Source organism: Tauraco erythrolophus, chromosome 13 (assembly GCF_009769465.1).
Source record: "Tauraco erythrolophus isolate bTauEry1 chromosome 13, bTauEry1.pri, whole genome shotgun sequence".
Classification (NCBI taxonomy): domain Eukaryota; kingdom Metazoa; phylum Chordata; class Aves; order Musophagiformes; family Musophagidae; genus Tauraco; species Tauraco erythrolophus.
In genome coordinates, this window is record NC_141477.1 from 16,469,853 (window position 1) to 16,488,410 (window position 18,558).

General features: G+C 42.0%; 1 protein-coding gene across 2 annotated transcripts in view; it reads right to left on the bottom strand.

Annotated features, from left to right (window-relative positions):
• IL1RAPL2 (interleukin 1 receptor accessory protein like 2) overlaps positions 1-18,558 on the bottom strand; it is a 391,662-nt gene that overhangs the window by 171,954 nt on the left and 201,150 nt on the right. For both annotated transcript variants that reach the window (XM_086619725.1, XM_086619726.1), the window contains exons 3-4: positions 13,991-14,177; positions 5,502-5,655 (exon numbers count right to left, since the gene is read on the bottom strand). In XM_086619725.1, coding sequence (XP_086475851.1) covers positions 5,502-5,655; positions 13,991-14,177 — 341 coding nt within the window. The remainder of the gene's footprint in view (positions 1-5,501; positions 5,656-13,990; positions 14,178-18,558) is intronic.

Below are 18,558 nucleotides of genomic sequence, written 5' to 3' on the forward strand. Positions count from 1 at the left end.
TTGTGCTAGTAAAGGGGTCCCAAACACACGAACAAAATCCAGCAACAGCAGCAGGTCTAATTTGAAAAGTGAGCAATGTAATGAGATTTGAAAGAATTTAATTGAAAAACTATGAGCAAAGCGTGAATTCAGGCAGAATCATTCAATTCATGTAGCCATGTGGAATAATTTGTCATTTAGGATGGTCAAAACAAATATTGCTGCATAAATGACTTTTAGGAACAGCCAGGCATTTTAGCAGCCTATGAAGAATATGACAGAATAGAGGTTGAAGGAAACTTGGAGGACAGGGCTGCTCAACAGAGTGGTCCAGTAATTCCTGCATGGCACTCCAATCCATCACCAGCAGTTTATGAAGTTGGTCAGATGGCCATCTTCTGCTGTCAAAGTGGAAAATAATTCTCCAGTACAAGCTCCCAATGAAAAAAGGTGATTTGTGAACAGAAAGAACAAGGCAACCTCTCCCACTAGCATAGCTGTCCATGGAAAAGCACATCCCTGCAAGACAGCCCTATCTGCCAGCGGACACCTGGGCCACCCCATGAGAGCTGGCCTGCTCCTGTCTCGGGGCAAGGGGCGGGCAGTGTCACCCTTTCCCCAACCTCCAACTTACATCCTTCTAAGCCTGTTTCCTTACAGACCAGTGTTGCAAAACAAAGAGTGCTGAAGCAGCAGGTAAAGATAGCAGGTATTTTTCTCAATTGCACCTTTTCATCCTAAAAGCTATTCAGACGTTGCTATGTATCAGACAGAGTGAACAGGCTGGGAGGGCTGGGGAAAGCAGGAGGTTGCATAAATTCCATTTCAAAAACAACAGGACTTTTTATGTTTGAGTTTGCCTTTTTATATGAAGAGTATAATTGTTTTTCAATAAACACTGGCATTTAGCAATACTAATTAAAATGCTTATGACTTCTGATATTCCTGAATATTTGTAATTTTATTAAAAACTAATAAATTCTTATATTGTTGTTTATCTGTAACTTTATATGAGTACTCTCATTTTTTCTACGTGGGTGCACACTAATTAATTATCTAATTAAAAACTGAGTTTCTGTTACCTTTTTAGGCTTTAGAACCCTGGATCACAGCTGGTAATCTCACTTGTTTGTCCACAATCATAAGGCAAAGAGAAAAGGCATATATTTTTTTTTTTTTTAACATAGACTGAAGGATTACATGTTACTTGCTAAGAGATGACGCTGTTGTGTTTCTTCAGCAAAAAAGGCTGACAAGACTTGTTTCACATCTGTCTGAATAATATAACAAACTCATGAAGAACTCGTGATGAAGAAGCTGTTTTGTTGACAATCTATTATTGTTAAATGCACCCAAACACCAAGATTTAGGCATCGCTCATTAGTGCTGTATTGTAGCTCAGGATTTTGTCCCTATAAATACTTCATGTCAAAATATTTTTCAAACATATCCTAAGCCGCAAGCCTTTTCCCTACAATCCTAAAGAGCTATACCTCTGAAGCCTTTATCATCTTAACACGATGCAGATCTCTTTGTCTTTCTTACTGTGGCCAGGCATTACATTGATGGCTTTCAGTTTCCACCCATGATAACAGAGATTTTTCCTTTAAAATTACCTCATAGTAGCTAATATCACAACTTAGTCACAGGAAGAAGAAAGGGAGTAGGAACCCTCCTACCTCTAACTGAGCCATGGAGATCTTCCGTTTGGGTCTGCAAAAGCGAGAAGGCAAGACTGGATCTGAGGGAAGCAGTGCCCAAGGACCAGCACGTGCTGTCCGGGCAGCTCTCTCTGGCACAGCCACGGCCACAGCCACTCAGGCAACTGCACCAACACTGGCACAGGAAGAAGTTAAGGCGGCACCTTCCAATAGCTCTAATGACTTCACTGGAAGTTCGCTTAAATAATCGCTCGACAACTAATTACTAAGAGCAGGGCTTTGCCCCTAATTAAAAGTCTCACCTAGCAGACTCTACTTGGAATAAATGTTAAGCAATAGTAATATAAATACGAAATACATAGTCATTCTTCACTTCGCCCACCACTGCCCTCTTGTCTGCAATTAACTTTGATCAGGCTGCCTCGTGGGATCACATCTGCAGTAAAGCTGCTGCATTAGTCTTGGATATCATTAATTCTTCTGATTACCTTTTCCAACAGCAAGTTAGATGGTGCTTCTCACTCCTGCACCTTCAAATTTTCCCGAAGCTTTCCGTTACTCCAACTTTTGCTACATCAGCACTGCATTTATTCTGATTTCAACTTTCACTCTTTAGACGCCCTTGCTGCATCTACCTATGAATATCAGTTATTTCGTATTGCCACTTTCATAACTACCGGAATATCCAAAAAAGACCAAAAACCTCACGTACCAGATTTGATGCAACTTTAAAAAAGGAAAGATCCTTGTCTTATAATCAAGAGAGAAAATAAATAACTTAATTGACTTAACTGGTATTTCAAGTATTGTGTACTTTAGCAAATACCTGAAAGACTGGAATCTAAGCCAACCTCCTCTGTCTCCATGGCAGTGCAGCTCCTCTTGCTAAAGGGAGACATGGAGTTGCCTGCTTCACTTTGAGAATAACTCTTTACTCTAATAGCAGTTTCAGGTTACCATGGCTGTTAGCAGTAGCCAACAGGATCTTGCTGTTCGAAGTCTGTACTCTTAGAGGAACGCGGGCACTTGTCAATAAATGCCAACTCAGGCATGTTAATAAGTAACAGCAATAGAAAATTCCTGCAGAAGACAACAGTAGGCAAGATCCTTTTCTCCACATCTGCTTTGCAGGCTAGCAGAGACAATTCTACCGCAGCTTTGCTGGTAAGCCTTCAGCAGTACTTGCTAACAGTGACTTATGAAGACCAGCAGTTTCAGCAGCCTGAGCTCTGGTCTCACCCCAGTTCTGCCTGGTACAGTATTTTGATGACAACTCGGTTTTCAGACAGGTGAATAATGCAGCTCAGTGCAACGTCAATCCCATCAGAAGAAAGACATGGGCATACCGGAACAAGTCTGTGAAGGGCCACAAAGATGATTACGGGACTGGAGTATCTATCTTACAAGTATCTCTCCCCAAGAGAGCGGGGGTGGGTGGTCTGGAGAAAAGAAGGCTCATGGGGATCTTAGCCATGTGTATAAACACCTGGTGGAAAGGTGTAAAGAAGATGGATCCAGACTGTTCTCAATAGTGCCCAGTGAAAGAGTATGAGGCAATGGACACACAAATCCAAATAAAAGAAATTCTGTTTAAACATAAGAAAAATCTTTTGCACTGTGAGGGTTGTTGAACACTAACAGCCTTGCCTGAAGATGTTGTGGAGTCTCTATTCTCGGAGATAATAAAAAGCCGACTGGGCACAGCCCTGGGCAGTCTGCTATAGTGGCCTATGCTTGAGCTGAGGGTTGGACAAGATGATCTCCTGAGATACCTCCAACCTAGATCTGCACTAGCCCCAAGGAAAGCAAACTCTCGAGAGTGTGTCACCAGCTACACCAGCACGTAGTTTTCTTTCTGCCTCCCATGAGATCTGTTCTTCAACAAAGTCCCTCAGTATGTCCTGTACCTGCTCCCAGTCTGTGATCTGATCTGCCTCAGGACCCTCCACCCGACGCAGTCGGCCACACAACACAAGTAATCCTCTGCTGTTTGTTCCATGAGTTTTCTTTGACCTCTCCCTCATAAAGATCTGAACGCACATGCATATAAAATTCACGAACTGAATCAAAACACAAACAGGAAAAGTAACTTGGTGAAGCACCAAGCTATGAGATAATATGCTTATATGGTTCTATGTATCACATTCAAAGTTCTAATCCATATTTTCAGGCCGTCATGTAGATAAATTTACTAGCCTATTCCAGACATCTAGAGAGATTCAGCCAGCAAACACGTAACAGCAGATATGTCTCCCAAACACTTAAATCTGGAAAAGGTGTTTCTTAACATATGTGCTTCTATTAACTAAAGGAAATTTAATTTAATACGAATTTCACACCAAATTACAAGGGGAACAATGTCCTGGTTCTCAAGCATTTTGCAAAAAGGAAAACACTTGCATATTCCATATTTATATTTTTTTAATAATTTGGGTCATAAACATTTTAATAAAAAATTAATTTAATACATACCGTAGTTAGTTTAGGAAAAATTCATTAAATTGTTATGTATGAATATACCACATTGTTCAAATAATGAAGAGAACACATGAGTTCTAGCAAGGTCATGATGAGAGGGAGAGCATAGAATATCTGTTATCTAAAGAATATCTATTATGGGGAATTGAATTAGATGCATTTCATTTTCACTTTGTCAAACTTAGTTCATATTCTGGTTGAAGACCAGCATGCTACCTAGGATAGCAACTATCCACAAGGCAGGTACTGTATCTTGATTTGACAGGCCTGGGGTCAGGTAGGTCAAATCAATACCTTAGAGAACTGTCCACGGTCAAAAATGGACAATAAAGAATCACATGATATATGAATCTCGCACACTGGGAAAAGAACTCATATAAAATGAGGAATAATGGTAAGAAAAGAAAAATGGATTTCACTCAAAATAACTGTATTTCAAGAAGACATTAGAAATATTGTGTGGACTAATTCAGTTCGATATAAGAAAGCAGAATTCTACTTATCATCGCTTTAAGCAGGATCCCATTTTAATCAGTATATTGAAACACAGACAGGAAAACACCTAACCATTTGTTTATATGGTTTTCTTGGAAAGGATGAAAAAACCTCAACTGTGTTCAGATACTTGCAAAGTTCCACAGACACTGAAGGCAAAATAATAATTACAGATGTCACACTGCACAGTGAAATGGAAAGAATCAGGAATATATTGGTAGGCAATACTTTTTTACCCATTCATTTCTAGTATATGACAAAAAGAGACAGAAAAATACTGCTGACTAGTAGATTACTACATGGACTCAGAAACACGCTATGCATGACCTCCTGGTAAGCAGGTTACTTTCCTGCTGACAGGAAATGACATTTCATTCTTGGAAAAGGTTGCACCACAATCTTCACTAAAGACAAACCCTAGACTAGAGAAGTTGATCATCATAAATCAAACCAAAGCTTAAAAATATGGAACAATCACACACACAAAAATATTAAGGACTCGAGATGTCTCTTTTGGCTCTGTTTTATTCTAGGACAGGCCTCACCAAAAGCCTGGTTTACAGCTTCAGTCAACCTTCCCTCCGTCTAGCACTGAAGGCAGAAGTGGAGTCCGAATTACTTCCAGTGTACAGGGAGCACGTAGGTCAGCTCTACCTTTTACTTTATAACCAGCATTTCCAGGTTCTGTACAGAGCAAAAGGTAGAAGCAGTCTTCTGTGGGATTTTATAAAACCTTAATAGAAATTTCCTCTAGTTTGGGACTGCTCAGCTATTGGGATTTGCTTTGGACTTACTTCTATCAAACAGATTCACTGACATGTGAAAACCACTTTTTCTTATTATTTCAAAGCTTCGTTTTTAATGTTGGCAAAGAACAAAGATTCTTACCAGTAACCTTCAGTTCAACAGTTCTTCGTATAAGCTTGCCTTCAAACTTCAGTTCACAGGTATAATTTCCTCCATCTTCTTCCTGGACCTCTTGTATTAAGAGAGTATTTCCCTTCTGAATTACAACGCTTCTCCACATTTTTGGCTTACATTCCTGCAGAAAAAAAATCCATTGCCAAAATTACCCAGCTTGTATGACATAAACCAGTGTTGCCTGATCAGATTTTCAGTATTATACATAAGTAAACAACCATCTCAATATATTTTGCAATTCAAATTCAAATATAATTTCAGAAAGCACAGAGCTCTGAAACTGGAATTCATCTGAAGACAGAAATTAAACACAAATGTTTTTAAGGTTCAGTAACTCCCACTGTATCACATGGGCCGTGTTTAATACGTGGTGCCCTGAAGCAATGGTTAAGTACCTTCTTTTTTTCATGATGAACAACTGCCAAGACGTCTACTTTAGGATGGACCATTAAAATACCTCTCTGTTTGAAGAGAGTGAGGGCAACATCTGTTAAGAGTTACCCTGAAGGCAAACTTTACACACAATCTCAGGCTAGAACCATCTACCAACAGAAGAAAACAGGCAGAACAACAGCAGTTTTGTGAGCAAGAGAATTCGGGAATCCTGGTTTCCTCACGGTCTTGTTTCTCATCACTGGCTTCTCTGGCACCTGACGAGCTCTGATCCAGCCTTTTCCCATCACTGGGCTTTTTCTAGCATCACCCCCCGTGCGTCCTCTGACAGCGTACATGGTACTGATGGCCTGCAACGCTCACTGCCTTCCCCAGGCAGACCTTAGCTGTTGTTTGGCACGTTTAGGTTTATCACTATGAATTGTGGTCCTACTGGAACAGCACTTGAGTCCTCCTGTACGGCGTGCGACACAGTGGAAGAAGAGGCTCTCCGTAACGTACTGTATCCTTGCAGCCAGACCAGTCACCTTCCACCCTAACTGCTCATGATCCAATACCTCTTGAACGCTCTGAACTAAAATCATAGGCACAATCTGATTGTTGTCTCTTTAAAATGGTACCTAAGATTATATATTTATTGTCTCTCATTAACTTTAACATTAAGTTAAACTGTTAACTGTTAACTGTTCTGCCTGCAAAGAAAATCATGCTTTTCTCAGTTCTCTGGAACACTCAGTACTCCTGACAGTTCTGGAGGCCAGGGCTAATTCTGCACCCAGAGCACACAAAGCAACACAGGGTCTGAGTAACTTTAATGCCCCTCTATTCCCTCTCTCAAGGTGGCAACATGGGACGAGCTCTCAGACTGCAGTTAACAATCTCACACCAGTTACCTAAGGCTCCGCAGCTTCAGAGGTTGGTGTAAATAGCCCAGACCTGCGCCCCATTTTCTGCTCACCTGCAACAGCAGTGTCAGAAACACAGCAAACAAAATAGAACAAAGCTTTCTTGTAAGAAAACAAACAAACAAGAAAGCACGTCGATGTGCAAATATATTGCAAGAGACCAGAATGACACAAACATCATTTTTTCATGGGACTCCATATGCATTCCAAATCCACAACGTCAGATTCTAAATTAAAGGATAATAATAAAGAAATAAAAAGACAGGACTCTTCTGGCCTTGCACTTGAAAATGGAACGTTTATAAAGCATTTATCCCTATCCCTAGTAGGCCAAATTCAGTTACAGTGCAGTCAGATTTCAAATTCTGAAACTGTGCGATACTACTGCAGGTAGCAGAGTGTTCAGGTTATCTTTCTGTTTCCAAAGTACAGTTGTAAAGAAAGTGTAATCTTGTCTTGCATGTGAACTTTAGTTAACACCGATGACAGAGAATGATCAGAGTCCAGACCTCATCTGCTGTGCTAAGAGGAATCGGAGCTTATTTTCGTTACTAAATTGCACTGACATCACTTGAGACTCATGCAGGACACAGATCTGAGCTGGAAAATGCCATTAAATCCTTTCTGATTTGCACTCAATTTTTTTTTGTCCTATTTAAAGGTACATCAACCACGTACTTGGAGTAACTAAATCTGAACACTGGGCAAAGAATATGATTCAGTTCTATTCAATCTTCATTTAGAAGGAATACAATTCTCAGAATACACAAAGTAAGCACATTTCAGATATGCCTCCTTTCAGTGCAGCACTGAAAGACTCTATCATATGTTACCAGTTTTATATTTTCTATTTTATTTTTAAAAGTATGGGAGCAAAGAGATTGAAGATATATCCCTGGAGGTGTTCAAGGCCAGGTTGGATGAGGCTTTGGGCAACCTGGTGTAGTGGAGGGTGTCCCTGCCCATGGCAGGGGGGTTGGAACTAGATGATCTTTGAGGTCCCTTCCAACCCAAAGCATTCTATGGTTCTGTTCTATGATTCTATATTTTCATATGCTTTATATTTTTATATACTACATGTTTTTAATAAGAAGGGCAACATCTTTACTACTAGAGATTAATGATTAAGCACAATGTTTGTGATATTCATAGAATCATAGAATCATAGAATGGTTAGGGCTGGAAGGGACCTTCAAAGGTCATCTAGTCCAACCCCCCTGCAAGGAACAGGGATATCTCCAACTAGATCAGGTTGCTCAGGGCCTTGTCCAACCTGGCCTTGAACGTCTCCAGGGATGGAGCATCCACCACCTCTCTGGGCAACCTGTTCCAGTGTTCTACCACTCTCATGGTAAAAAATTTTTTCCTAATATCCAACCTGAACCTACCTCCCTCTATTTTAAAACCGTTACCCCTTGTCCTATCATAACTGGCCCTCCTGAACAGCCTCTCCCCATCTTTCCTGTAGGCCCCCTTGAGGTACTGGAAGACCACTATAAGGTCACCCCGGAGCCTCCTCTTCTCCAGGCTGAACAGCCCCAACTCTTTCAGCCTGTCCTCATAGGAAAGGTGCTCCAGCCCTCTTATCATCTTCGTGGCCCTCCTCTGGATCCTCTCCAACTGGTCCATGTCCTTCTTATGTTGGGGACTCCAGAACTGGACGCAGTACTCCAAGTGAGGTCTCACGAGGGCAGAGTAGAGGGGGAGAATCACCTCCCTCGACCTGCTGGCCACGCTCCTCTTGATGCAGCCCAGGACGCGGTTGGCCTTCTGGGCCGCAAGAGCACATTGCCGGCTCATATTGAGCTTCTCGTCCACCAGTACTCCCAAGTCCTTCTCCTCAGGGCTGCTGTCGATCCATTCACCACCCAGTCTGTATTTATGCCTGGGATTGCCACGACCCAGATGTAGGACCTTGCATTTGGCCTGGTTAAACTTCATGAGGTTGGTACGGGCCCACCTCTCCAGCCTGTCGAGGTCCCTCTGGATGGCATCCCTCCCTTCCAGCGTGTTGACGGCACCACACAGCTTGGTGTCATCGGCGAACTTGCTGAGGGTGCACTCCATGCCACTGTCCACGTCACCGACAAAGATGTTGAAGAGGGCCGGGCCCAACACGGACCCCTGAGGGACGCCACTCGTGACCGGTCTCCACTTGGACATTGAGCCGTTGACCACTACTCTCTGAGTGCGGCCATTGAGCCAATTCCTTATCCACCGAGTGGTCCATCCATCAAACCCATGACTCTCTAGTTTAGAGAGAAGAATGTCGTGCGGGACAGTGTCAAAAGCTTTGCACAAGTCCAAGTAGATGACATCCATTGGTCGACCCTTGTCCACCGATGTTGTCACCCCATCGTAAAAGGCCACCAAGTTGGTCAGGCACGATCTGCCTTTGGTGAAGCCATGTTGGCTGTCACCCACCACCTCCTTGCTCTCCATGTGCCTTAGCATGGTTCCCAGGAGAATCTGCTCCATGACCTTGCCAGGCACAGAGGTGAGGCTGACCGGTCTGTAGTTGCCCGGGTCCTCCTTGTTCCCCTTTTTAAAAATGGGGGTTATGTTCCCTCTCTTCCAGTCATCGGGGACCTCGCCAGACCGCCACGACTTCTCGAATACAATAGCCAGTGGCTTGGCAACTTCATCCGCCAGTTCCTTCAGGACCCGCGGATGGATCTCATCAGGTCCCATGGACTTGTGCACCTTCAAGTTCCTCAGATGTTCCCGAACCTGCTCTTCAAGTACAGTGGGCGGTGGTTCATCCTCACAGTCCCTGCTAGTTCTTTCCACAGCTTGGGTGGTAAGACAAGAGGCTTTACCATTGAAGACTGAGGCAAAAAATTCATTGAGTACCTCAGCCTTCTCTATGTCCCGGGTAACCAGAGCACCAGTATCCTTCCGGAGGGGGCCTATGTTCTCCTTGGACTTCCTTTTGTCCCCTACATACCTATAGAAGCATTTCTTGTTGCTTTTTATATCCCTTGCCAAATTCAATTCCTTTAGGGCTTTAGCCTTCCTCACTTGATCCCTGGTCACTCTTACAGCTTCTCTGTATTCCTCCCAGGCTATCTGTCTCCGCTTCCACCCTCTGTAGGCTAACCTCTTCATTTTCAGTTGGTCCAGGAGCTCCTTGCTCATCCACGCCGGCCTCCTGGTCTTTTTGCCCGACTTGTTCTTCGTCGGGATGCACCTCTGCTGAGCTTGGAGAAGGTGCTCCTTGAATGTGGACCAACTTTCCTGGGCCCCTTGTCCCTCCAGGGCCGCCTCCCACGGCACTTTGCCCATCAGGTGCTTCAAGAGGCCGAAGTCCGCCTTCTTGAAGTCTAGGGTACAGAGCTTGCTGAATGGTTTCCTTGCTGCCCCATGGATCTTGAACTCCACTGTGTCGTGGTCCATATTGTGGTTTTACAGAGAGGAATTGTCACATTGGAAATGTATCACTAATTTCCTAATTGTTTCTTTTTGTATCTACTTAAAATATTTCATATTAAAAATTATTTATAAGCCTTTCTTTCCCAAATTTTAGCTAATTAATTTTTCTTCTACTGACTATGCAGGCTTTCTAAACATATGTTCAAAATGCCTGGTATTCTGCCTGTTTTTCACATTTTGTTCAATACACAAAAATAAAAGCAAAAAAGGGAAGAAGCTGGAAAATCATAATGATTTGTATTTTAAACATCAAAAATGGCCAAGAAAGAAACAATTTTTTTTAAAAAAAAATCTAACTAGTCTTCATATTGCGAAAACAATCTAGATTTTACTGTTGGAGGTCTGCTGATTTCTCTAGAAAGGTAAGTGCTCAATGTATGCTGAAGTATGACTGTTACTTGTTTAATCAACTAATTGCTCTTTTCTGCTTTTGCACCATGCTTGCCTGCTAGAAGAATCCGAAAGTTCCTTTTTCTAGCCTATTTATTCTCCTTAGATATCTTAAATATTTTGTGGGTTTTTTTCCCCCCAATAACTAAGTCGTGCACTACTATGCTTCTTTTTCTCTTTCTTGAAATTTAAATGGCAGCACCTCAACAACTCTATTTTTTTGTAGGGTAGATAACAACTACCTGTCCTTCACCTGAAATTTTGATTGTTTTCACAGCCCTTCCTTCAACCCAGTAGTAGAAAAGTGATGGTGAAAATGGATTAAGACTCTACATTCTAGATGTAATATACCTTTTTCCTCTGCCAGTTGATTTTTCATGAAACTGCTCTTACTGTTAAATCCCATTCATTCAATCATGCCTTGACACATACAGTTACTAAAAAAAAAAAATCCTTGTACTTCTTGTTAAAATAGTTCTAAGAGGTGTAACAATGCTGTGTGTATATCAATGGCATTAATTGTGGAAATCTTTAAAAATAAATATTTCACGCAGGGTAATTCTAGCCAGGAGTGAAGTTAAAACAAATCCTCCTAGCAAATGTTTTATTACTTGTTGGGTGTGCATGTGAAAATCTATTCAGGCATAATTATTTTAAGAGTATGTTTAAATTACAGTTAACTCCCTGTAAATTGATGCAATTATTGGCTCAGATTCATTAATCCCTCCACATAGACAAGGAAGGCAGGGCGAGTCCTGCACACGGTGAGCTTGCACCATTACTGTCCTGTTTGATGGTATTTCATCAGTCGTAAGTCCAAACTCCCAGACTACCGGTGAACTGGCAGGTTCTCTTGAACACAGGGATTTCTCTTTTCAGCCAAAGGTATAACGAAGGAACCTCGAGGACTTCCTCATATTTATTTCTGGTTTGGACAACTTATGCTCTCCCTCTGGCTGAAAATCTTCTCTAAATATTTCAGCATAATGAAAAGGAATTGTCCTCCCCCCAGTGCCTCTGGAGCAGATTTACACAAGAAGATCATAGAATCATAGAATCATACAATGGTTTGGGTTGGAAGGGACCTCAAAGATCATCTCGTTCCAACCCCCCCGCCATGGGCAGGGAAACCCTCCACTACACCAGGTTGCCCAAAGCCTCATCCAACCTGGCCTTGAACACTTCCAGGGATGGGGCATCTACAACTTCTCTGGGCAACCTGACTGCACCTTCATATACACGTCAAACTCCATCACAAAGGTAGAGGGGAAAAACTGAAGGATCCTTCGTGCTATGACTGGAAACAGATGCCTTCTTCACAAAGTGAGGGTCCAATGCTACAGCGGAGTATCACTTTACATTATTCTTCAGGAGAAGGGATCTGCTTTTAGTTACACATGTTGCCTCACACAGCATGATCTTGTCTCAGATTGTGGTTTGTAGGGGTTACTCCAGTCTCATCATATTATTTTGAAATTCAAGCAATCACATCTTTTCTAGAAACTGAACTTACGCTCTTTTGAATAGGCAGACTTCTATTAACAGTTAGTGCCACAATATCCTCTAGAATATTTTTCCAAAACTTCGTTTCAGAAATACATTTCAAGGGATAAGCTGACATATATATCTTTTGCATAACATTAATACTGACATTTCACACTACTGAGTTTCCTGGCTCAGGTCCAGATAACAGAGGTGTTGTCTAAGAACTGAACTGATAGCACCTGACTGTTAATTGTGGATAAGGAGGTAAATGTAGTAGGTTATTCCACTAATGTCTCTTTTCATCATCAAGCCAGACTAAAGATTGTCAGCTTCGATTGTCTCACCATTATCATCCAACCACATCAATTCTGTTCAATTTCACCACGATGATGACTTGTCAGTCAGCTGTCACACTCCAGCTTTGTGTCACACAACCTGTGTGAGCAATACGTGCGGGCATATGGAACAAAGACCCTTCTGTTCCCTTTCTGGGTCAGCACAAAGCATCATCGATGTGAGGTTGTACATGCATCTTCCTTAGACTGACTTGTGCTCCTTGGCAGCTGATGATTATTCCTGCCAGACTATTTTTGCAGAGTGCACTTGCACAAAAAGGAGATCTTCATTGATCTGGTGTTCCATAACACCTAGGTAGAGAGGGCAAGAAACAGCTTCTCTCTGGTACCCTCTTTTCTAAAAGATTTCAGACTTAACTCAATATATATATTTTATATATGAAAAGCACTGAAGGGATCCACCCATATGCTGAGAGAAACAGCTTCAATGGCTGAAAGAAAAACTTTGTTTCTACTAACAGTGGGTTATGGTACATGTTTTGTTACTATAAGATAGAACATGTGAGATTTCTGTAAAAAATACAAATCGATGACAACTTTTATAATTGCACTTTTCTGATGCAACCTTCTTTGTAGCTCTGCACACATTACTTATTTCACACAAAATAACTACCTTCAAATAACGTGATTAAGGTTGGCAAATCAAGCACTCAAAATTTGGGATTTAACTAGTTTGTTTCTGTCTTCATTACCTGAATCAAGTTTGTCCTAAACTCATTCTGCCTTTATCTCTACAATCCGAACTCTATTTTCTCATGGACCTCACTGAGTTCTTCCTCTTGCCCAACTATTTCATGTTCCCTCTGATTCTCAGCTCTCTATTCTCCTCTGTTGTTTTTTGCAGGAACTCATACCTGAGGGCTTTTCAAATATCAGACTTTGACCAAAGTCCAGACAACAACTAAAATTTGCCAGACCTTGATACAGTCTTGGCATATGATGTCTGCCTGATGACCTGTATTTTAGTCATTCTCCTGTTTTCTTGGGGAGCTACAGAAACACATCACGCTGCTGAAAGTGGTGTGCGACACTTGACAGGCTTTGGAGAAGGTACAGTCAGCCAAGTTGAGCAGTAAAAGTATCTAACAGACTTCAGTTAAAATTAACAGACCTCAGTAAAATTACTCAATGAACTTCAGCAAAAGTAAATGCATCTCTGTGAAATTATCCAGCAGGCTTTGGTAAAAATTAACAAGCCCTGGTGAAATTACAGACAGACTTCATAAAAATTAATTGGGTAGCACTACTGAAGCCGGTGGTGCTGATACACCTTTGGCTCCATCATAGGTTGCCTCCCTTTGTTTCTACTACAGTATCAGGTAGGGAGACATCTCACCAAAGTGGAAAGTAGTACAGAGGCACCATGCTTGTCAAACCGTGACAACCAGTCACAAACCAGTGCAGGCTCAGAAAAGGTCATCTCTACACCTCAGACTGAAAACAGTGGAAGTTTTGTATAGTTTCAGCACAATAGCTATAAGACAGCAGTAGTTACCTTGTACCACACCACGTCCGGCTCTTGACTGTCTGTTTTGTAATCCTCGATATCAGGACAGGAGATTGTTTTTCTCTTAGTGACTTCTGATTTTTCCAGATATCTGATCTTGCTGTTGTAGCAAAGCCCAGATTCATTCTCAGCTACTGTCAAGGACATGGACACCTTCATGCAATATGTTGAGTTTCTGCAGGGACAAGAAGAGATTTTCATTTATCCTACCTCCTTTTTACCATGCTTGTTTCAGCACAGTAAATTTCTTTGTTAAGCTCTCATCTTCACAAACACTTCAGCAACACAAATAGTGACAGTCATGCTGTGCATTTCCAACATAGAGGAATTACTAGAAAACATAAAGGCTCACTTCTGATTTACTATGAAGAAATCTGCAGAAGTTTTTTTGACAAGTGATCTAACCCAGCATAGCAGCTCTTTTGAGCTTGCAAGACTATGAACACAGGAACCTGTTGACATCTCAAATGTTGGTCAGGATACACTGTCCCATTTCCTCCATGTGTCATACACAGTCCTCCTCTTCCTTTTTCTCTCCCACCTTCAGGAGATTTCACTCCAGTACACAGTGCTATATGCTTGAGAAGAAGGGTTATGTGCTGGATGCTAAAGTACATCAAGCAGGAAGCATTCCTCCCCTTGAAGGAACTGCTATATAAAATCCTACAGCACGTGATATTCTGGTGGGTCAACCTGGGCTGGCTGCCAGCTGCCGACCTAGCTTCTCTCCCATTCCCCCTCAACAGGATGGAGCAGGTATGCCAGGAGTCAGACTGGTGGTTACACAGATACAGTTTGGCCTTAAAATCTTGAAAAATGTAACCCCATAGCACTTCAAACCACTGCCTGCTCTGTCAGCAAAGAACCTGACAGAGTGAAATCTGGGCAAGCAGACTGCAAGCTACACCTTGTTTTCTTAATATCAGGGTAGAATAAACACGACCAGCCCAGCTCCTGTGCCTCACAATCAGGAAAACAGGATTAAATTAAATTCCTTCAGATTGGCATCTTTAACAGAACTATCAGACACACAACAACAACAAAAACAACAGACCAAACTGGTGTTTGTCGTGGTGTTACTGTGAAGCATTTGCACTTTGCAGAGGATCACTGCAACCCAGACTGTCAGCTTCTGCCCTTCATTAGGTGTGATGGCAAACAGAGCCCTTTAAAAGCAAACTACAAAGTACAAGCGATGATATAATGAGGCTCTTCCTCCCATCATGCATCATTTTGTCATTTTAATTGACTGTGACACAACCAAAAAAAGCTTGGAGTAAAACCGGCGTGCTGGGTGGTTACTCTCATCAAAGGGAGCTATAGAGAGCTCTTGCAGGAGATATTGTTGCTTTGCCACTGCCTCTTCCATCGCAGCTCTGCTGCAAACTGGTTTAGTTGAGGCAAGAGGGTGGCACAGCAGACAAAAACTGCCCTGTGCACCTGGAAAGTGATCCGTCAGTCAAACCCTGCCACTGACGACACCGGCTGCTGACTCCCTCCAATTAGACTCAAAACAATGCTTTTAATTTAAAAAAAAATAAAAAATCCAACATGCTCCGTAACAATTCTTTTCCTAAGCAACGTTTTGACATGACACTCTGTCAGGCGAGCCTGTAGTTAGGAAGAAAATAAAAAGGTCTATAGGGACGCTCCATCATGGCTCTAAGCTTCATGCTAAACAAGTGCTGACAAAACACTGTGCAAACGGCTTCTTGTCAAAGGTGTGCCATGAGCAGGTGTTTGCAGAAAGAGGCATTAGCGAGGCAAATCAACAGGCAATCTTCAGAAACCTCCTGTTTCCAGCATCGTTCGTGTTATGCCTTCAGCAGAACCACACACTTCCCCTTTCCTACTCCCTTCTCTTCAAAGTGCCACCTGTCCATTTACGTAATAAAATCGGTGGATATTTTCTCTGTCCCTCACTTTCACTGTGCACGCTGCCACGACATGTTTCAATTGAGAGGCTACAAAAAAAGTCTCATCCTCACAAACTGCACAAAATGGATTATTTCACCTCAAACAAAAGTTCTCTGGCCTGAAAAAAATGCATCATTTTGGGTGAGCTTTTCAGAAATACTCAGATGATTTAGGGAACATAAGTCAACTTTCTCCCAAACTGCTTGCTTTTGAACAGGGTTCCCTTTTTTTTATAGAAACAAGACGCATTTGGAAAGTTTCAATGCTTCCTAATACAGCACTGAAAATCCCCCCAATATGGATACAACCACTCAGTATAATCGATAGTAATTAATCAGTAATGATTATTTAAGTTTCCTGAACGACTACGAGTATTACGGAGTGCAAATAAGGTCACATGCGCTCAGTAATAATGACCCAGGCTAATCGAGAATAACAACTTTGAATAGTTGTCCATTACTTGGTGCTATTTAATAGTGCTGTATTTTCTGCTAACAATCTTGCATTATTTAGATTGTATTTTGAACAGCGCTGGAGGCTACTTCTATTTATGCTTCCTGGAACCACAACCTAAAAATGTAGTATTCTTTTCATTAGTTACAATTAGAATTGAGAAAACTAAGTGCCTGGTGAGCACCATCACTTTTGTTCACCCTGCACGACCGAGACAATAAATCTATTCAGGCTCACAATGAAGAAAGCCCTCACCAAGCCAACAGCAATAGACTTGAGAGCTTTATGATGCTTCTTCACCAGCCGCTCACGTTAGTGCTGCTGCTGGTAATTCAAAAAAGGGCAACTTCTGCAGGAATTCCAGTGAATGAAGCAGCAGCCTTCCTTTAATCTAGACAGTTCAGGATAACAGGTATATTTCAGTCATGTGCAAAAGGAAACAGCAGTTTGATCAGCCTCACTGTTTGGTTTTTTTCAGTTTTGAAGTAGAAGTCTGGGAGCTGAAGTTTGTGGAAGACATGAGCCATTCCTCAGGCAAGCTGTTCCCCAGGATTTCATCACTCAGTCCTCTGAGCAGAGGATGGGTCTGTGCTGACTTCTTCTTGGAGACTCCCATGGCTCCTGTTTTTCTGTCAGCTCAGACACTATGAGACAGGGCTTCCCTTTGTTTTAACCTGAAGATTGCCATGGAACTGACCATGTTCATTCTATGCGGTAATTAGTCGATGAACCTGCTAGTTTTCCTACACAGAAAAAAACTTCATAATTTCAACTGCAATTTGCAGAAAAACACGCGTTTGGTTTCCCTGGCACATCGGAACGTACTGTCTTCCATTCCTTGTGGGGCCTGGGGCATACAGGGGCTCTCCAGAAGGTGACAGCTTGAGGGAAAACTCAGGAAGGGAATCATAAAGCAGTCAATGGTCACTACAGCATTGTTTTTACCACCTGGTAAATAGACAGGAATATTATGGCGCTGGCCACCACATAGATCACTCAGGTGATGGGAACTCACCTACAGAGGTCCCTCAGGAAGCCCATAAAGCTGCTGTCCTGGGAGAGATCCAGCTCTTTCTTTCAAATTGTTTTCAGGACCTATGTGTCCACAGGGTGCTCCTCGATGAGCTGCATTTAAGTTGTTTATGGTAAGGGTCTTTTTTAATTTATTTTCTTTTTAAAGTGTGAAGATTAACTAGCAAGAATCCTACATTTATTGCTTTTCTTCTTTTAAAGGCTAAACAGATGGCCTACGAATTATAAAAAGGATCCAATTTTGTTTGCAGTACATGGTCATGGAGCTTGGTGGGGGATGTCAACGCTCCCAGCAGTTTGCAGACTGGCAGGAAAGGTTGTATGATCATGTTTAATGATAAAAGCCAGAACACATGAAGAATAGATAACAATAACAAAGCTGGTAACCCGGGTTTTGCTGTCAAAATCAGTGGCTGAAGGCAATAAAAAGGAAGCATCTTCCAGGTGGATGAGGACGATGCTGGAGGGCTTGCAGTCATGATCTCAGTATTGTGAGGCCAGGTAAGAAGAGTTGTGTATGAGTAGAGAATGATAGAAAATACTGGAACTCAAATGAACTGGGGAGATTGCAGACAGCCCACTTTTCACATGTGAAGGAAATGAGCCCGTAAGTCTCAAAGTGGGTCTTTTAATCATTTGCCTTTTCTGAAAGGTTTCCAAACCATTCATTTTCCAGGGGAATCGATTTCCAAGGGATTTCATTTCTACAGGAGGTAGCAGTGGTCATATGGGGAACAAGAAGCGGGAAGAAAAGGATCACTCCATAGTACAAAAAAAAATATAAAAATTTAAGTGTCTTATGTTTTCACACTGAAACTAAGATTTGTAATTCCCTGTTTCAAGGGACTAGTTGTAACCTGGACCTACTCTCTCGACTGGAAACGTGAAGATGGTTTAGCTTTGCCAGAGTTCACAAAGCAGTTTCCTTTGTTCTGGTGGCAAGGCATCTGTAATCCCCAGGCCATCTGGAACTGGCTCGGAACCACAAACCAAAGCCAGCTTAGAATCCAATAGAAAACCACATGGAAAACCAAGGGAGTTTAACAGATCTCAAGACAAAAGCAAGCAAAATTGTGAGTTTGGCTCGGCTTCGAAGCAAGGACAAGAGGGAAAAAGGAAGGATATAAAGAAATGAATAAGAAGGACATTTGATA